The sequence below is a fragment of the Hirundo rustica genome, chromosome 11, assembly GCF_015227805.2.
Source record: "Hirundo rustica isolate bHirRus1 chromosome 11, bHirRus1.pri.v3, whole genome shotgun sequence".
Taxonomy (NCBI): Eukaryota; Metazoa; Chordata; class Aves; order Passeriformes; family Hirundinidae; genus Hirundo; species Hirundo rustica.
The window spans coordinates 8,499,374-8,520,604 of NC_053460.1; the positions used below are offsets into that span (position 1 = coordinate 8,499,374).

The 21,231-nt window shown below is 39.8% G+C and overlaps 1 protein-coding gene across 2 annotated transcripts in view; it reads left to right on the forward strand.

Moving 5' to 3' along the window:
• The window catches only part of CBFB (core-binding factor subunit beta), a 37,766-nt gene extending 17,148 nt beyond the window's left edge, over positions 1-20,618 (forward strand). The window contains exons 4-6 of one of the 2 annotated variants that reach the window (XM_040075499.2): positions 1,354-1,470; positions 5,665-5,791; positions 18,323-20,618. In XM_040075499.2, coding sequence (XP_039931433.1) covers positions 1,354-1,470; positions 5,665-5,791; positions 18,323-18,345 — 267 coding nt within the window. In that variant the 3' untranslated portion in view covers positions 18,346-20,618. The remainder of the gene's footprint in view (positions 1-1,353; positions 1,471-5,664; positions 5,792-18,322) is intronic. The other variant, XM_040075498.1, reaches the window with a different exon arrangement.
• The last annotated feature ends 613 nt before the right edge of the window (positions 20,619-21,231 follow it).

Here is a 21,231-nt window from a genome sequence, read left to right on the forward strand (position 1 = left end):
TTGTGTCCTTTTTTTCCACTCATGGGTTGCCTTTCATGTTGTTCAGTGCTTAATTCTGCCAGCGCAGCCTTTGCATGAGGGGGGCTTCCCTTCCTCTGTGCCTCCTGCTTCTTGAGCCCTTTCTTTTTTTGCTTGAGTGACCTTAGCTGGTAAGCGAGGAACTGAGCAAGCAGGCACAGTGGGGGCGCTTTGAAATGCGTTATAGTGCTAAACATCAATTAGGCTTTGATGAGGATTTGCCAGAGGATTAATTTAGAGCTGTTAGAGGAGGCACTGTCTGAAAGTTCCCCTACCTAGCTGAGCCTGAGCTGCTCCTGAAGGCTGAAAAAACTCGAATGGATTTGGAAGGTCTGAGCGGTCTTTCAGCCTGAAGTGGGTGCAGGCGTGTGTGCAGGTTTGCCTTTCTCGTGATTCAACGTAGACAAACTCCTGTTCCATGAGAGGTTTTCACTTGCCAAGCAGGCTGAAATAATTACTGAAAGATGGGGGTTTAAATTTTTTTTTTCTTCTGTACAACTCAGGTAATTTGCTGCTATTTTGTTTTGAGACTGATTAAGTCTTAAAATGACTGACTGCCATTAAGTTTAAGGCATCAAACTCATTTAGCGCTGTATTTGCTTCTTTTTAAGTTCCCTTGTGACAACACTGTATCATCTACTGTTATCTAGAGGTAGGGCCTTAAGATCATGCATTAGTCCGTGCTGCAGCACAAGGCACAGAGCACATTGGTGCTGCACTTGGGTTTTCATCAGCTGGCGTTGCTTCTTTTGAAAAGCACACGTGCTAGAATTGACACAGGAAGACTTCCTTATTTTTAGCATGATGTGTTTGTGGTGTATTTTACTAAACTCTGAGTAGTTTGTAAATTTGAGGAGGACTGAAACCAGTGTTTGGTCTTTGCTGAAATCACCCATTTATTGGGATGAAAGTGTTTTTAGGGAGTAGGAAGGAGTGTGCTCCTTTAGGTATTTAGATGTGCTGTAGGATCCTCCCTGACTGGCAGCATGCCATTTCCTTTGTGACACAAAGGTAAGCTGATAAGAAAAACTCTTAGTTTAACTGCAAGTGGTAAGAATTTTAACTAAATCCTGGTGCACGCCAGTTTATAAAATGAGAACACAGCTTAAATTTATTCCATCCAGTACAGTAGGCAAAAGTTAAAGCACTCACTTGATTAAAATGAGTTCTTGGAAAGGAAGCAGTAGAAGCTGTTAAATGGAGTCTCATGTTACCAGCTGGTTTGGATGTTCTTCTAAGAATACATATAGAAGCTTCCTGGATCAGTATTTTCATTGTGCAGGCACATGTGTAAGAGCTTGCAAATTCACAGCATGTGTTTTTCTTTTATCCCAGGTGTACTTGAAGGCACCTATGATTCTCAATGGTGTCTGTGTAATCTGGAAAGGCTGGATAGATCTACAGAGACTGGATGGTATGGGCTGCCTGGAATTTGATGAAGAGAGAGCGCAGGTAAGACAGTCTGCCCTTTTGCTGCTTTTCTATTTGTTTGTTCTTCTGGAGGGAAACACAGTTTTTGTCTTCACTTTGAGTACAAACTCCGAAGAAAATTTGCAGTATGGAAGTTCAGAAACATGTGGTTGTAGCAAAACACTACTTTAGCTACATTAGTTCAAAATGTTAGGAGCAGGAATCGTTTTTAAGTTAACAGCTTTGAGTGATTTTGCACTGTTACTATGCTACAAAGTAATAAAGTATTTTAAAATTTTGATTCCTCCAAAATATCGAGAACAATCCTCTGTTGTGCCTTGCCTGTCCCTAACTTAAGGAACTAATTTGCATAGTAAATAGGTGATGTTTATATGACTGTGTTTGGGATTAAGTAGAAACACTTTGTGTCAAAGTGTCTTTGAAGCAATCACAGCCCTGAACACTTCCTTCATGAGGTGTAGAAAGAGAGAATAGTCCTGCCACCCTTTGTGAATCCGTGAGAAAAGCCACCCTTTGCTGTGCATTCACTTCTTGCAAAGCCGTGTCAGTAACCTGAGCGAGCTCAGTTCCAGCTGCAGCAGAGTCAGCACTGTAGACTCCATGGATCAGGAGGCCTTCAAGCTGTGATGCCTTACACAGCCAGGATGAATGTATAGCCCTGGGGAATGTGATATAAGTCCCAAGGTTCTTGATTTGTAGTTACTGAGTTTGGTACATCATGCTAAGTAACAGGACTTTTGAACTGAGAGCGGGCTGATGGGAACATGCACTCGGGAGGAGACAGTGTTACCCTTTCCAAAACTGCAGAGTGCCTGAGGAAAGTGGGCACCCTTCCAAGAAGGAGAGGGGTCAGGTGACCTGTGGGTTTAATTTTTCTCTTCTTAATTTCCCAGTAAGTGTTTTTGCAAGTGCTTGGATTACTTTAGTTTCCCAATGTGTATATGCTGTCTTAACAACACTTAACAGTTCCCTTTTGTTGTCTTCAGAAAGTGTTTGTGCACTGAAGTTGTGATTTACTCTTTGTGTGTGTGCGGGGATGTGTGCATGCTATCAGGTGTCAGCGCTTTTCTGGGTTGTGAGTACAGGGTGCTGAGCTGCAGGGATTGCGCTCTCTGCATCTGTGTGCATCTACAGAGATGTTTGCACTCAGTTACAGGTGTGTAAATTGTTTTTAGTTTGTGATTCTTGGCGACTGAGGTCGTCAATAGTCATTCTGTTTGCTGCAGTACTAGTTCCTAAGGCTGCCTAGTGTCATACAGAACTATACAGACACAGGAGTAGCTGCACCCTTGTATGTGTCAGTATTGTAAATATTTGGGCGATCTTTTACATTCTTCACTTTCCTTTTTCCCGTAGCTGTCACGCTGCTTCCTTGTTTAAAACTGTTATTATATTGCTAGTGGCAGCTGACTGAACTGCTGACTTGGATCCTGAAATAACACTGAGGTCAGAAGGGGCTGAAGTGCCTCATACAGTACTGCCTGTGTACCCACTGTCCTTTGTAAGAGGTCCAGCTGCTCTTCACACCCCCCTCATTTTTCAGAAGCTTGTCTTAAGCAAATGTAGTGCTCTTGCATTTTCTTCTTGTCTCTTACCACTTCATACTAATGCTGGGATCAAATGAAACTTTTCTTTGCTGTCATACTTTGGAAAACATACTACCCTTCACCAGGTCAGCAAATGCTTCAGGAAGAGAATTCTTACATGTTAACATTGAAATATTTTAATTGTACCTGTCAAGCTACTGTTTTTTCCATGTAATCCACAGCCTATCCATGTCTTGCTACTAAGTGGTCTTACTTTTTGTTACTGAAAGCCCTGGTTCCACTGCTTGCTCAGACTTTGATGGACCAACACACACAAAACTGTACATACATGCTTGAATATCATCCTTCTTTGGGGCTGAAATTTCCCTGAATTTGATATTTGAGTGTCTTTTAAGAGACTGTTTCTGTCTTCAGTACTTTTGCACCTCTTCTGTAGTAGAGCATCTTGCTGTCTCACCAAGTCTTTTCCTGCTGGGCTGCTGTGAGGATTTGTGTATAAGTGTGGGCGTACATAAGCTTCTTTCAATTTTTTTTTTTTATTTTTTTTTCCTGGACTGGGAGGTTTGGTTTTGTTCTGTTGTCATGTTGATTGCTCATTCTGTTGCTCATGTTTTGCTTACTCTTATTTTTCTTTGCAAATTCGTGCCAGGAACATTTTTATAGAGTAAAATTCAGACATATAAATTATTCGGTCTCAAACAGCTGAATTTGCTAGGCTATTGTTACTAGAATTGAGTGACATTTTTAAAAAAAAAATCTTTGTTAAATTCCGGTTGTATAAGGTTGAGTTGTTGGTTGTTTTTGTTATAATGTATCACCAAGAGTAGAGCAGAATTTTATGTTTTACTAAAAAAAAGTTCCGATGCTTTTATCCCCTTTCTCAGACATGAGCAAACCAGTGTTTCAGCTGTCGACACGTCTTCATTCTGGATGTCAACATACTGATTTTTTTTCCCATGAATTTCTAATTTAGTTTCTTTTGGTTATGACCATTTCTTTAAAATATTCCATCCAAGGCTGTATGTCAGCCTTTTTTTGCATGATCACTCTAAATGATGGTGAAATGCAAAAACCCTTGATTAAAAAAAAAAAAGAATTTTCTTCTATTTAAGTCTGATTTTAAAAAGAAGGTAATAAAGGCATACATATCTTTTGTAAACTAGAACTAAGGCAGCTTTTCTGGAGTCATCTGGGAGGCAAGCTTATCTCTTTTCTCTCTAACCTTCTGCATTATTAAGAACAAATTTACTTTCCGCTCTCTGACCCCGGCTTCTATGCCTTGTACGAACACTAAAATGGCTGTAAAGGGCAAAATTCTAATCTTAAAAAAATTCATGGTGTTAAAGTATTATCTTGTTGGCAGCTTTAAACATTGCACACGCGTCCCCAGAAAGCGAGGGCGACGGGCAGAGTCTGGGATTGGCAGCTGTTTGTATTTCCCTGCCTTGGGCCGCCAGGGAGCCCCTTCACATCATTTCACAGAGCAGCTCCAGGGCCCGCGATTGTGCCCGCGGCAAAAAAGGCAATTTAACATTTTCTCAGGCTGGGGATGCTTTATCTTAATTAAAATATTTATGCACTTAGTCCCCAGGTATATTAAAACTTAGCTGTGCTCTCTACATGTTTATGTCCTCTTAGCAGTCAAGGTCAGCCTTTTTTAAAATGAGCAACTTTAAAATAACATTTGCATGTATGTGGGAACTGTAAGCAGAGTTAGTAGTAATTATAATTGAAGAGCTAGGAGGGAGAACCAATACAGTTTATCCCTTCCTGGTTTGTGAAGCATCTTCAGATGGGATTCTTCCATCTGAAAATTTTAAAATTCTGATGGGGAACAGTAAATTTGTTAAAAGGTCTCTTTAAGAAAAATAACTTCCAACCCGATTAATAATGGCTCCACGTATTACTAACACTTTATTTAAAACACTTTACTTTTTAATATCAAATACAGTTTGAAGGATTTTTTTTTTGAGTGTTGGTTGATGAAATCTGTTCCTGTGCATAAACCATTTTTGAAAATAAGTAAAAGGGCTGTTGGAAGACCTGCAGGATTCTCCTCCGTTGTATGGGAATGTGTGCGAATTGGTGGAGGAATAATGCTGCTTTGCACTTTCCTATGCATCTAAATTTAAATAATATAAATGCTACACAAGTATTAAGAATGTTCATACTAATGTACCTGCAGCAGCTCTTGATAAAATGAAGGATTTATTTGGTTTTAATGCTTTTAAATGCAAGAGGGTTAAATTACCTCTTTCTGTGTAGAGATGCTAGTGGACTCTGTCTAGCTATACCTGTGAATATGATCTTCAAAATGGCTTTTATAAGGAAAATAAAATGTACTACCTTTTGCATAGAACTTCTAAGAATTCCTAGCCTAAAAAACAAATCCAGCAGCATTTAAACTACTTCAGAGCAGCAGCTCTCCTTTGAAAATGTATTTTAGTAGTAGCTGCATTCCAGCTTTGGTTCTCCCTACTGCTGTGGTGAAGGTGAGTAATATTTCATTAACCTGTATTGACATTTGCTGGAATTGGCCTGTATTCTTGCAGGTTCTGCAGGACATACTTGATTTTGCTTCCAGGGGTTAGTTAATATTCAAAAGAAATGTGATTTGGTGGAAATGAGGGTCACCTTTTGTGTCACTCTGTGTCATCTGCTTTGGTAGCAGGAGGATGCATTGGCACAACAAGCCTTTGAAGAGGCTCGACGAAGAACTCGTGAATTCGAGGATAGAGACAGGTCTCATCGGGAGGAAATGGAGGTGAGGGTTTCACAGCTGCTGTCAGTAACTGGTTAGTACTTTCCCAAAACTTAAGATTGTTTCCATTTATTTGTCTGTCTGTACAATGTTGTGTCTTTTGTTTGTTCCGTGCTGTTGTATAAAAATTGCAAAATGCATTGTTTTTTACTTTTGTAAAATGGATTTCAAGTTTTTAAAGTTTTAATAAGAATTCTCTCATTATGTACTTTTTTCCCTTTCTGTAGATGGTCCTTTCTGTGGGTGCTTAAGCTGTAAAGACATTTATTCAGAGAGTTGTCATTTCTCTCTGAAATTATACTTTGATAGCTGAGAGGAGAGGGATCTTTTGCTTCGTGCATTTCTCATGAACACAGAAAAGGCTTTGGGAGCTGCGGGGGCATAATTTTGGAGCTTGTTATCCCATGTTGTGGGAAAAATTGCCAGCCAATTTAATCAGATGCCACAGTCTGCTTTCTTGTACAGGCTAGTTTTTTCTTTTTTTTTTTGTCTTCTCACCTTTTTCTTACTGGTGGGAAATCTCACTCCTTTTTTTCACTGGTTTAGTTTCCCTGTCTTATTTTTTTGCTTCTTCTGGGCCCCACAGTCTTGAATCTTGTTCTTTCTTGATGAAAGCAGAAATTACTGGGACTGAGAAAAGAAGAGCCAGGAAAGGGAATGGAAACCAGCTGCTCTGAGATGTCAGAAAGGCAAGAGCTGTAAGAGCACAAGTAATAATACATAAGGGGAGTTGGCAAGTTAAGTCAGGCTGCAGGTCAGGGGAGAATAGGGAGAACACAGAAAGGCTTTCAATTTCTTTCCTTGTTTCTTGCTCCCTGCTTCATCAGTGCAGCCTGACTTAACTGTAATCAAATATCATCAATCTGCTGGTTCTATGGTTTTTAGAAAATTTGATTATTGTTATTGCCAAGCTACTTTTCTTTTGGCATCCTTTCTGATAATTGGGATGATCAGACAGACTTTCCTCCCTTCCAACTACAACTGGAAGGCACTGAGCATGAGAATGAGAGGGAACAGATAGGCACAGAGGATAATATCTCTCTCTCTTTGAAGTGGCTGGAGTATGTCTCCTTGCAAACACTGCTGCAGCCAGGTCAGACGTTGGCTGTAACAGAGATAAAATCCTTGCCTTGGAGGCCTTGCTGCCGCTGGATTCTTGGAGCAGCAGCTGGATTACCTGAATGATTCTGTCACAGCATAGCTAGAATCACAGAATCACTAGGCTGGAAGAGACCTCCAAGATCGTAGAGTCCAACCCAGCCCTAACACCTCATGTAAACCATGGCACCCAGTGCCACATCCAGTCTTTTCTTAAACACGTCCAGGGGTGGTGACTCCGCCACCTCCCGGGGCAGACCATTCCAGTAGAATGAACCTGCTTGTAAATTCACTTCAGAAGGAAGGGAGAGTTAGCTTTAAGCTGTTCATGAAAACCTATGCCAGCCTGCTTTAGTTTTAACAATCCAGTAGGAACTTTAGGTCCAATCTTATGTTTTTGACCTCAATGTACTTAATTTTTTTATATATATTCTCCTTGCGCTGTGCCTTTCATCCCCACTCTTATTACAGAGAAGCCATGTGTATGCTGAAGGTTAAAAAAAGAATGAGGCTTCCTGAAATAACTTCTGGAGTTCTGAGACTTAATTTTCCTCCAAGTGTAGAAAACACTTGCAGCTAGGTGCAAAACCACTATTTCAATTAACTGTGAGATTGAGGTAATATTGAGCATCTGGGGCTTCGTGACAGACATCAAAACTCATGACACCGAGACACAGAAGGCAACGTGCTTGATTGTCTGCAGGAGCTTGATTCAATAACTTCTGAAAACACTCTTGCTTTTAATAAGGCAGAAGGCAGTTGCTATTAAGTGACATCCTTATTAGCTGCTAGTACACTTTTTCTCTTGAAACAACAATAGTTGTTGACCCAGTTCTAAAGCACTGATGTAGATCACCTACAGAAAGGAAGAAAAGAAAAAAATACTGACTTGAAATATGTTTAAGCAGAATGAAAAGTATTATCAAAGGTTGTTTCAATTTTATTATGTCAAATACAAATTTTTAATTGCAATACATTGTTTTGCATACTTTTCTATTTATTTTACTGTGTGTGTTTAATATGTCTAACAAAGAGATTTTTTTCCTCCAGTTCTTGTAGGTTTATAATTAGTTTTTACATTTCAGTTTTCATTCCTGTGTTTGGGGTAGGATGTCTTGAATGTGTATCTGAAATGAAAATACAGACAAACTTTTGTATTCTTGATCTTAGGACTGCATAAGCATTAGGATCTTTTGGAATGAGATGGGAGAGAGCAGAGATAACCTTACAATGCATTCCTAAAGAGGGATCAGGTTTCCAAATCATTCATTGTTACCCTTACTTTCACTCTAATGCAGCATTTGGGCAGAATCAAATGAGCTTTAATCAGTAAGCACTTGGTGTTCATGGTACTTGTACCAAGTTCTCAATAGAAAGTGATGCATAAAAGTGCATTCCTGTGCTTGTATTTGTGGGCTGTATTGAATTTTCTGATGCTGACATGCTCAGTCAGCTTGGAAATACAGTTTGTCAGTGGCACCCTTCTGATGATTGCATTGCTGACAGCTGCAGAAACCTTAATCCAGACTGCTTTGTGTTCTGTTTCTGTAATTTCAAGGGGGCCAACAGTATCTTTGATTTCACTACAGAGATGATACTTGAAGGCTTTTATTTGGAAAAGGCCAGTTCTAAGTGTGCTGAGTGAATTTTTATGTATGTTATGCTACAGACAAATGAAGATAACTTTCCTCATGATCGGTTTAATATGATTTCTAAACAGCTTTCATCTTTAGTAAAGTTTTAGACTTTTCTTTTCTGCCGTCCTTGGCATGGACAGTAAAACAGAATTGGCAGATGTGGAACAGGATCTCATCAGTGATAATGATGGTTTTAAGAATTGCAACACTGTAGAAAATCAGGATATTTCTGACAGTAGAATTACAGCCGAAATGCCTTTAATAGAGACCAGATTCTGCTTCAGTGGGGGAGGGAAGGGGAATCCTGCAATATTCCACCCACTCCTACCCAAAACAGAGGCGCCAGCTCTTTGGAAATATTTATCCATCCAAAGCCTGGCAGCATATGAAAATGATCAGATTAAATTCTTTATTTATACAGCTTTCTGGGTAAAAAAGATTCCATATTCTGTGTCTTCCTGTGGACTTGAAATAAAGTCCGCAGACTTGAAACTCCCTGGATAGGAGTGATCAGCGATAACTCACTGAAAACAATGTTGAAGTGTCTTGTGTCTGGCAGCCGGATTTTAGAATGGTGACACTTTGCAAAGGGAAAAAATTGCAAGCGCAGTAACAACTTGGAAATTATCACTTTGCTAATTTTCATTTTTAAATATCCTAAAAAAACCCCAACCAATTTAAAAAATTCTTCCCCCTAAAGAAAAGGCAAAAAAACCCCTTCAGGGTGTTGTGAGGTTTGTGTGTCGTCTTTTCATCATATGGAATCTCTTCCATTCTAGTTTAACACATCAGATCTTTATTATAATGAACATATTCTTGGCATCTGAGGGCATATGAGGTGGGTTGTGCTTGAATTTTCAAAGGTGATTATGTTTTTGTGCAATTACAGCACTCTGATGTAAATAGGGTGGGAGTGGGTTTAGGAATTTTCATTGAAGTTTTTAAGCACCTCTGAGTTGAACTGTATTCTGTTACATTTTTAACATAGTTTGTTTTGAATACAAGATGCTTTTGAGTTTTTACATCAACTTGTATAGCTCGGTTACATCAGATACTGCAAATGCAGCCCCACTGTCCAGGATTCTTTTGTTTCAAAGATGCTTTTGAAGTCAGTGAGTGTTAGTGCCTTCGGAATTAATAAGGTATACCAATGACTTTTACTTTTACAAAATTGTTGGAATGTTGAGACAGTGAATGTTTAATAATGCACATTAAGAAAGACCTTATCCCCATTTAAAGATTATTGTTTAAAAAAAATGAGGTGTATGATCTTGAAGTATTTGTACGTTCCCCTTTGCCATACTAGAAGAGTGAGGAGACTAATGGGATGTTGGTGAGGCAGATGTTTAATTTTCAGTGTCGTTATCTCCTTGTGTCGTGGCTGAGAGAGTCAGTACGAGTGTCTCTGGTGTGGTTTCGCTATGAATGACCAGAGTTCAGTGTCAGGATAAGAGATGTTCTGCAGAAATTACTGTGAAGTTGCTATCTAGACGTGAATTTCCAAGAAACACTTCTGCTTGTTTTTCAGCATAGTGGCATGACGCAAAAATGCGTTACGCTGTCCAGAGTGGCTAGGAGAGATTGAAACAGCCCCTGGTTGGTGAAATTAGAATCTATCGGAAGAAATGGCCCGTGTTCAGTGCGGAAAAGCCGCAAGCAGGTGCCTCCTGCCAGCTCTTTGCTGCAGCAGATGGCACAGAAGGGTGGATTTTCAAGGGGTGGATAAAGAGAAGAAGCCCTCTGGTGTGTTGCTGTGTGCAGGTGGGGGTATTTTGTGAAGGTTTGTTTTGTCTAGGCAAACTGTAATTTCAGACTTGCAGTGATGTGTGTGAGCACGCAGTTTGTCCGGCGGTGCTCCTGCAGAGCTTGGCTGCGGAGGTCCCCATGGCTTTACTTGGGGATGGCTTGGATCTGTTCTCAGTCTTCCAGTGTCATTTCTTCAACCAGTATTTTTGAAATGCCGTATTTTTCGACTTTGTGTTCATTTCCTATGTTACTGCCACGCTCTTTATTTTAGCAACACTGAGAGTAGAGACAGAGTGCTTTGCTCTCTCTAAAACAGTCTATTCTAGCAATGTCTGTTTGTGGTCTTGTGCTAAATATAAATTACATTAATGGCTAAGCAGAGCCATTTTGGGAAACTACATGAAATTCCCATTTTAAAAACCGTCATTTTGCTAAAAAAAAAACCCCCTCTGTTTTGGAACTTTTGTTTCTTCCAGAAGCAATCCCTCTCAATAAAAAGCACCAAAAACCCCCAACAACCCCACCCTTTAAAAGGCGCTGGAGCAAAAATTTACCTAAATTTTAAATACTGTGTCCTGCTCTAGGTTTACATATTCTTGTTGTTTGTTGGGAATTACCAGTTGTAATGGGCAAGATAGTTTTCGTTTAATTGTGCTGAAACTGGGAACTCTTAAAAAAGAAACAGGATTTTGTTACAGTAGTTTAAACAGATTACAGTTGAAAGAAAACAAAGTACTAGGACTGACTTTCATGTTCTTTCCCAGACTGTGAAATTATTCTCCTTTTCTTAATTTTTTTCTAAGATGAAACTGGTAGTGTAAATAAATGCTCTAACTAATTAAATTTTTCTCAAATATAACTGGCTTCAGAAGAAAGTATAGTATTACAATAAGTATGTGGGGACTTTTTTGTTTTTAATTTTGGCTCAGGGTTTTTTTAAAAAAATTTCTCATCATATTCTCAGATTTTAAAGGGTATTTTTTTCCTTTATTAATCTGGAATTCATTTAATTAGTGTTTTATTGTACATACTCTCTAAACTGACAATGCTAGAAAAACAGTATAACTTTTAACACAGCTTTTTGGACATGAAAGAAACCCAAACTGTTAATTTTTCATATGCAGTGGGTTGTGTAGACTCGGTGTATGCTTGTATACAGCCATAAATAATTTGTTTAGATGCAGGATGGATACAACATAACTTAGAAAGAGGCGTTAGAGTGGGAGTGAGTTGCCTCGAAGGGTTCTGCAATGCCAGTCCAGTACAAGTAGACCAGTTAAGTTATGACTGGTTTGCTTCCCAAGAACTTACATAGCTGGGGCTTGTGGAAAAGTGCTACGGAATGCATAGATCAGAAAAACAATTTGTGCTGTACAGAATCAATGCTGACTGTAGGATGGGGGAGATCAATCTTGCAAATCAGGGGGTACTGTAATATAAGCGTCTTCTTTCAGTCAATGAAGGTTAGAAAGGGGCTGAGCAACAGAGGAATACTGTCTGGAGGCAATCAATATTAATTATAAATTTATAACCTTTAGACCAGCTTTTAAACAATACTTTCTAAAAGGGAGCGCTTCAAGCTTTTTTCCCCTTGGAAAAGAAATTTTAATATGAAAGTAAAAATTTCAGCCTCTACTCGAAGCTCCTCAGAGCTACCCATCCCTGCTGTGCTTTTTCCTTCCTTGGCTTGCAGTGATCTTTGTCCAGTTACCAGTTTGGGGCAGCAGAATCATTACCTTCATAATAGCTTCCAAAGAAAGCTGCAACCATTGCAAAGATTTCGTGTGAGGGTCAGGAAGCAGATGTGCAGCTTGGCCTGGTCGTGCTCTGGAGCCCTCTCACAGCCTGTGGGAGAGCGGGCTCTGCAGGTAACACAGCTCATGTGTGCTTTCACTCTGTTTCTAGGAAGTGGGTAGGAGTTTGAAATGAGCTCTTGATGGAGGTAAGTGCTAAATAACTTTTAGCAATGGCCTTTGTCAGGAAATTTTTTTTATTTTGCCCTTCAGCGAGCTTGGAAGACGATCGGAATGGAAGTAGGAATAAAAAAGAGCATTGGGTAGACTTCGTGGCATTAATAGTTCTGCAGTTACTTCAGTCTAACATCCAGATCTCTTGCCAAGTTTGAGAGACTGTTTTCCATTATTTGCATCATTTAAGTGGTGCTTGACGTTATAATTAAGAAAGATCAAGGCTGCTTCTTCCCAGGTTTAGTGAAAAGGGGAGCTGATAGCAAAATGGATGTTATGGGCAGCAAACAAAGCAACTGCAGAGACTGGATCCAGGCCATGAAGTCTAAAGCTGATAGCTGTGCCTGCTAGGAATGTGGTAAAGCTCATACCCCCTCTGTCTGCCCGTGGCTCGTGGATGCAGTATGGAGTGGTGCTGCTGTGGCTGAAGTTCTGAGAAGTGAAGATTGAGAGTCTCTGTGCAAGGCCCCCGGAGACCAGAAAGCACGTGGGCTGCTTCATCAAGCTGTGACCAAAGAAGTTCTATTATATATGAGCTGACGTTCTCACGTGCTGTAGGGCCCCAGTTTTGCTGATTCCATTTCTGAGAAGGCTGAGTTTCTCCTGCCCCTCTATCAAGTGAGGGTTACTGGAGGCAGGGCCAGCATTTGAACCGTGTTCAGATCTCTAGGGAAGAGGCTGTTATTAACCAGCAACTCACAGTTTTCAATCCATTGCTTTTCCTGCTGTGGGTCTGCCTCAGATACCAGAACTAGTGTGAAGGTGTACTTGATTGTAAATGGTCATTTTTCTGAGTATTGCTCACTTTTTATTTGGGTGGGTTTTATCCTGTGGTTGTATACTTTTTAGAAAAGTATCTGCAAAGTATTCTCAGGTTTGGTTTTTTTTTTAATCCCTTTTCAGGAGGTTGGCAGTCCTAAGAGAATCCAAATGTTCACTGTTTAGTTTTTCATAGCATAGCCTGATTTTTCACTTATTTAGTAAATTATAGATGGCAGATGCCAAGGCACATAATGCATCTGCTCTGTCAGTTTCAACAGGACAGAGCTGCCAGAATCCAATTAAAGAATTGCAGTGGAGTTGTCCATGGAGAGACTTTATTTTGGCTATTCTTTTTGTGACAGCCCTTTTTCAAATTAGCTCCCTCTTCTTTCTCTCATCTTCACCAGTGTCCCAAGTTGTATATGCAGTGGCTATGGTTGTATTTTTCATTTTGCTGTGTGGTATTCAGCGATCCCAGTTTTCCCTGCTGCTTTTTTTTAAGTGATTCATAGAAAGGGAGGGCCATCTTCATGGCAGCCCTGTCCATCCTTACTAAATTTGCTTCCAACTTTCTCAGTTCTGCTTTCTCAGAGCTATCATGTAAACCACACAGTGGAACTGCATTATCTTTTCCCGATGAGCTCATGTGGTAAGAGGAGTTGGTTTCCTTAGGTATGTTTGAGGCCTCAGAACATGCACAGGAAGGAGGTAGTTAAAGATGTTTTTTTAAAGTGACTTTAAGGCGTTTTGTTGGCACAGTTGGAAGCAAAACAGGCTGCAGCATGGGGCAGGATTGAGTGGCTGGAGGAGGAGGAGGATTCTGACTGTCTTGGCTGCTGGAGGAACTGCTTATGTGCCACCCTCCTTATTGCCCATTTGTTTTTCCTTTGTGCCCCAGTAACAGATGTAAAGCCTCCAATGTGGTTCTTGTTCAAAAAAGTCAGTGATGAAGGTTACTGATTTAATGATTCCAAGCGATCTAGTTTGCTGAGAAGAAAAATAATAAGATACAGATACTACTGCATCATATTCTTGATAGGACTTTCAATCCATTCCCCTTAGCCTATATTTAGGCTTGGGAAAAGCCCAGACAGCAGAGGTTAAAGAGAACTTAGGTGTAAGAGGTACTATAGGCCACACTTTTTGTTTGTTTACTCTCAAGTCAAAATGCTTTTGTTAGTAACTCTTCTCTTTTTTTGTCAGTCATTACCCTCATGGTACCAGCACTATGAGTTCGGCATGAATAAGTCTAGAGTAGCCTGCGATAGGAGGCTTTGAGATATTTTTTTGCCAAATACGTTCCTGCAATTCTTTCAGCTGGTCATCACACTCTCTCTAGGGTTAGAGGTTTTCAATGGCTTGTGGCCAGTTACAATTCCTTCTGCATTGCAGAAGATTTGCATGGCTTCACGTGCTGAAAGCTGAGTGTGAAGTATTTTTTGGTGGTGAAACTCCTGATGCGTCCATTGCATTAACTCTTCTGTTCCTGGATATTTGGAAGAAAACTGGCAATGCTGGTTAAGATACATTCATTTTTAGGATAATTCCCACTCTGGTGGGATCTGTGTACTAATTACAAGTTTCTCACAGACAAATATTTGTTTTCCTTTCACTAAGTAACAGATGAAGAACATGTGAAGTAGTGCTTCTTCAAACTTAAAATCAACGTTTGACTGAAAAAATGAAATACGCAGAGAAAAGATGAATAACTGCTGTTTTCTCATGGCTCATTAAGCATGACTCATAGCAGTGTATTCCATTTCCCAATGGCAAAGATAGATGCATCTTTCTTAATTGAAGCAAGTCTCCTTAATCCTTGAGAAGCTGAGCTCATTATTCACTGAGAGTAATACTGGTGCTTTTGCATGGCAGCAAGAGGTACGCATTTCAAAAATTACAGCAAAAAACTGCCATTTAGAGGATTGATTAGCTATGCTGGGGAGTACAGGACCCCCAGTGATGAGAAGTCTGGAAATTGCTGGTTTACATCTATAAAAGGGAAGTTTTAGCTTCCTGTAATAGACTGAGGAGAACTAGCAGATACTACCCTACTGATAGTCACTCTCTTCCTCCAAGGGGCTGTTAAGGCTCTCACGGCATTTCTTATGGAAGTTGTATTTTGCCAATCGTCAGTGGACAAAAATAGCACCCAGTGCTTCTTGCTCCACAGTGCGCTTCCTGTCTTCATGCAAAGCGATTTTTTTGTAGTCTTTACCAAGCATCTTTTATTTTTTGTGTTTTTCTTTCAGCATGCAAAGCACAGTTGTAGTTGTGTACTTTGCACGTAGTGCCCTGGCAGGATGGTTGTGAGTGCTAGGACAAGCCTGCTTCACATGTTTGTCTTTTTGCACAGCACTAGCACAAGGAAAAGGAGGGTGCCTGAGTCAGAGCTGTCATTCCAATATGTTGCAGTTGCTTGTGTAAATCCCCACTTACTGAATTGCAAAATTACACCTTTCTCCACACACACTGTTGTAAGATATTGTAATGACTGCTTTTGGTACATTTGAGGGTCATTTGTCATGCCTTTTGCATATCACTTGAAAGGGCAAATCTGGTAGTTGTTCACTAGTGGCTTCTGCAAACTCTGCAAGTAGCAATGAGGTCACGAATCATGCAAATTCTTTCATATGCTTTGAAAGAAAAGGCCACTTTAAGCAAAGCATAAATGCAACCATATGCTCATATCTTGGAGCCTTCACTGAAATTTGACAATAAAATTGCTGTGCATATGATTTGTTTTCTGAAGAAGAAACTCTGTTGTTTTTAGAGCAGTAATGTAGCAGCAATTAACTTGCTGGTCTTTTCTAGTTAAATGGAAAAATGTTTATTGAGTGCAAAATTGGTAGAAGTAAGATTTTGGTAATTCTTAAAGACAGTGCATGTCTTTGTTTCCTTTTAGAAGATAGAGGCAGCAGTAAAACCAGAAGAAATCTTGTTACAGTCTGTTCAATAGAAGGGTATGCAAAGTAGAACTGTTGCTGTTTTGTTAGTTTTGGTACAACTCTTGAATTAGCCTGGAAGTATCTATTCAGACTTGATGAACAACCATTTCATATTAAGAAAATCTTTACAGTACAGATGACTTTTCTGTCAAAGGAGAAATGAAGTGTGGGCTTTCTCTGTGATTTTGATAGTCAAAGCTGAATTATTTGGCTTTTGGAAAGAATATAAAAAGTTTAATTAAATGCTATCTTCTAATACTTCGTATCTCTACAAAGAGGACAGCGTGCAGAAGTTGTTTCAAGGGCCTAAAGGAATACACCCTTGAACACTTAAAATCATCAGTGCTCTATGGTGATTAGAGGAGTTTGCTTTAAGGTGATTACTCAGAAAGATTACTGAGAAATCTGTGGGTTTGTGCACCAGCAGTGATGTTGGTTGTCACCTTCAGATTTCTTCTGCAAGCAGGAGAAGCAGATTGTTCCTTCAGAATACAACTAGTGCAGATAAAACAGAGCAAATGGATTGGCTCACTCCTAATTATGTAAAGTGCAACCAACACTGAATACATAAATGTAGTAGGTAGCAATTGTGATATTAAGTTAGTGGAGGTGTTTCCAAAGCAGTAGTGGCAATGTGACCACTAAGGCCAGTGCAGGAGGGAACTGTCTGCTCTGGGAATGTGCTGATTACTAATGGGATTTATTGAATGAACTCCATGTGCATCAGAAAGGGACCATTGCACATGAAAGGAAAATGTAACTTTAAATTGGCTTTTAAATAGAAGGAAGCAGCAGTTCTCTGTTGGGGTGCAGCTAACCTAGTGCACTGGGAGCGTGTATTTAGGCGGACAAGAAGGATGGTAGATAAGGGAGGAAGAAGTGAACAGAGAGAGAAAAATCTAAGTTGGAAAAAGTGATGTCAGCAGTGCATGCCAGAGGGTCTGGGAGTGACCAGGCTTTGCTCTCACCCTTTGGAATGGGAATGCAGCAGCACGCCGTGAGCTGGGGCAGCTGCTGTGCTGGTGGGGAGGCTTCCTCTCTGTCAGTAAATGTGACTCAGAAGAGCCCAGGGAACGCCAAAGAGCAGCACTTGTGCCCCTGTTAGTCACAGTTCTGTTGAAGTACTCAACAGAAGTGTTGTTGTTCAGGGTGGTGGTGCAAACACGGTAGTTGCTTGAAGGGTATTTCAGTGACACAGTGCCTGCGTTTAAGGCTGTTCCCCAGTCTTTCAAGAACATAAGAAAAGTCTTTCAGAACAGGGAAGTTGTCACTGGTTTGCATTTTTTTAAAGCCCTGAATATGGCAGGTTATTGCAGCTGATGAAGCTGATGGAGCCACTCGGAATAAAGCCTGTGTAGTGATACCTTTCACCAGCTGAGAATGTGCCCTGGCTCTGTTTGGGTCATGTGGTAGCTACAGGCCATGGTGCCAGCTATTGGCTCTGTAAACCTTAAATAAAAGTGCTGGTACTAAAATGTCTTAAAAACCAGCTAGCATGTATTAGAGATGTTCTCAGATTTGAAGTATTTGCTTTAAAATTTCAAGGAAATCAATGTTTTTAAGTATTTAGGTGCAGCATTTCTGTGTGTTCTACCTGTGTACAAGCAGAGAAAGTCGATAGCCTTGTCTTCTACTGTGACTGACCATACTTCATGCCCTCTATGGAATGTCATTAACTCAAACTGTTTAACAAAATAATCTGTTTAAAGGAGAACTTGCATTACTTTTGTTTTAATACAGGGGCGCAAACACTTGTTACAGAGTTTTTTCAGTTTGTTAACTTTGCAGGTGCACCGAAGAAGAAAGTAGTAAAACCCCGGCTTTTACAAGGTCTTAAAATGTGTGGCCATCTATAGATTAAATTGTACTCATGTGTTACTATAAGTCTCTTGATTCTAGAAGAAGTTAAAGTAAATGCTTCCCTCAAAAAATTATCTGGAGGTGATGCAATGTCCTCTACCTCGTATTGTAGCCTTTCTCCCTAAAACTGACAGAAAAGGTTAACAGAAGGGAATTTCACAGGAAAGAAAATTATTTTTGGAAGAAGAGATGCAAAACTGTTACCTAACTATTGTGGGAGTCTCTTGCTGATTGCCAAAGCCACGTTTGAAGCCTGGCAGCGTTGTGGGCATGAGCACACAGTCCCTGCTGGGAGCTCCGGGCTGGGTGGGGAGCACAGCAGGCTGAGCCCCTCGGGGACGGGGGCTGCCAGACCCACAGCCCTCCTCTGAGAGCCGCCTGCCCGGGGGGAAAAGAATGATTGCGATGTTAAAAATTCCTGCTTTGCTTACTGCTTGAATTGTAAGGTTTCTGCCTTAAGCTGGTTGTGGTGTTGGCTGTGTTAGCGTGTTGGATAAGGTGAGTGATCATTTCGTGGTTGCTCATGCTCGGTGTGTGTTTGTTAATGCAGGCAAGAAGACAGCAAGACCCTAGTCCTGGATCTAACCTGGGGAGCGGTGACGATCTCAAACTACGTTAATCGGCGGCAGCAGGCGTCCCACGGCTCTGCACACATGCATTGCTTCTACTTGGCAAAAGGATTGAATAAAAGACCAGAAACTGTGATAACTGGGTATATTATGGTCTGTTTCCTGACCTGCGGCAGTCGAAGTCACCACGAACTGCCATGGTTTGCACTATGTTTATGTTACGATACCTGCATTTCCCATTTTAAGCATGTAGCCAGTGGCAATTCGAAATTTTGTTTTTCTATGCAAACTTATTTTTGTTGGCACTATTTTAGTGAAATGGAAACTTATGCAGCTATAAAACCATTTTTCTCAACTGTAATAAAAATTGTCACTTAAAAATAGGTCAAGATATTACAGATTTAGAACAACTTTTTTTTGGGTTTTTTTTTTGTTTGTTTGTTTGTTTTTTTGTAAACTGCTGGAAGCCAATGCATTCCAAGCTTAATTTTTTAATATGGGCTTTTGGAATTTTAATTGTCTTTATTATGTTCCTGCTTTATTTTAGATAATGCATTCTTACCTTTCTTTCAGTTTTCTTTTTTTCTAAATTTGCAAGACCTTCTTAAAACTGCTGACATTATTTTGCATTATTTCCAAGCTAAACCCAGTGAATCAGAGCTGTTGGAATCAGTTTTCAAACTTTGTGGGTTTGTAAATGTTACAATTGCAGTATTCATTTAACTGCTAACACTTCATTGGTTCCACTTTTAAAGCGATAAAAATCTTAAAATGTATATTTTCACGCATTAATGCATTCTGCCCTGTTATCTGTCTTAGATTTTATTCTGTTCCAAGTGAGTTTGGGTGGCTGTTATACCCTGTATATAGTGCTTTACTGAAACTCAGAGGAAGTCGCAGGCTGGCTTCTGTTTTATTCAGGGATTTTTTTAACTAGTTCTTCAGAGGGATACTGCAACTCCACAATCAGATTCAACAGCGTTTAAACTGGGAACAAAAGTGATTAGCTGCCAAGGCGATATCTATTAAATCATGTTTAAGATAACTGCTTTAAGTATATTTTATATCTTAGGCTTTTTGTAAAGTTGTGCTGAATGGTGAAAAGCTGAGATGAGCTTGTGTGCAGGAGTCTCGTACTGCACATAGGCCCCTCCTATTAAATCTTATGCAAATTAAGACTGTTGCAGTATATGTTGCATTTTCTAACAGGGTAAGATTTGGGATGAATTAATGTATGAATTAATCTTGTTTTATTTGGGGTGATGGTGAATGGACTTGCTCCAAAGGTTTCATTGCGTCCAATATTTGAAGAAAATCAATTAGAAATGTGATGTCATTTGGCTCTGTTAAAATGTGGTGCTTCCTGTACAGCCTGTTTGATTAAAAATATCACTTAAATACCTTTTAAAAATAAGGGATCTGAATCCAGTATTTTAAGAATTATTTTAAAGGTCTATATGGTTAGAACAGTAAAATAAATCATCATAAAATTCTATAATTAAGGCAATTATGCATTCCTCATTAATGGCAAAACAATTGATGCAAAAGAGGTCTTGCAAAAATGTAAGCAGATGTCAATGTGAAGGAGAATCTTTGTATGTTAATAATATGAATATTTAACATTCACTTAAAAATGTCATTAACTGTAAACTGTGAGAATGTCATCAAATAGAAATATTTTGATACTTCAATTTAAATGTGATTCACATGAAAGATAATCTTTTTCACTCTGTGGCCACATATTCTTTTTGCTCTTCTTCCCCCAAAGAAATAATTTTTCTAAAGCGTTTCTGCAAAGAGTTATTTAAGGGACACACGCATGCGTCCGCACGCATCCCTAGCCTTGGATCTTCTCTGTCATCTGTGTATTTTTGATGGAATAGTCTGAAGATTTATTTTAAAAGGTTTTCCTAACGTTTCAGACAGTGGTTTTAAACCATAAGTACACAGGAAATGATGCTATCAGATATTAACGTTGCTATCTCTGTGTAAATACTGAACCTTCCCTATCATCATTTAGCATTCTGCTGCTTTCCGTATCTTAATGCTGGCATTAAGATCACAGCCCTTACCCTCTGCTGGTTAGTGCAGACTTTTTAAAGTGCATTTTAAGTTATTGATGCAATTTGATATTTTTCATAATTTCTATTTAAACTGAAGTTGCATCATCTTTCTTGAATTCATCTCCTGTAAGAGTTGCCTTAAGCTACAGGATTGCTTTTGCTACTTTTTGTGTTGTACGTTTAACTTTCATAATAAACTTCTGTGTAGTGAAAACAAGGTGCTGTGAGTTTATTTGACTCCCTGGTAGTCCCTGCTGATGTATTTTGTTTAGGTGCAAGGCTGCCTTGGTGTCCGTGGCTAAAGCAGTGGTGACATCCAGTGGTCACTTATCTAACTGACCCTTCTCCTCTGCTGTATTCAGCTGCTGGCTGGAAGCAGCCTTTAATAAAACGGAAAATGTGGATTTTGCTGCCCTAAAACTCTTGTTTCTTACAACTGATATGCCCTGCTTACTCTTAAAGCATGGATCTGCTCCAGGGGCGCCAGGCAAGGGGCTGTGTGCACTTACAGAGTGCTGTTTGTGGGCACATTGTGAGAGCAGCCACCAAACCTTGTTAATTGTGCTGCTTTGGGCAAGGGGGGAACCAGGGGAATTCTGTGTGTGAGTTCAGGAAATGGGGAAATGTGGTAAATTTCTGTGGGGAAAACATGAACGTTGGATGCTACACCTGAAAAGCTTCTGAAGCTGTTAAAATTTTAGGTGGTATAACTTCAATTGGCTAACTCTGACTGGATGACAGTAGTTGAGTACTGGAATCAGGTAGAGGATTGCTTGTTTCATAACAATACTTTAGGAACATTTACGTGCAAAAGGATCATGAGGAAC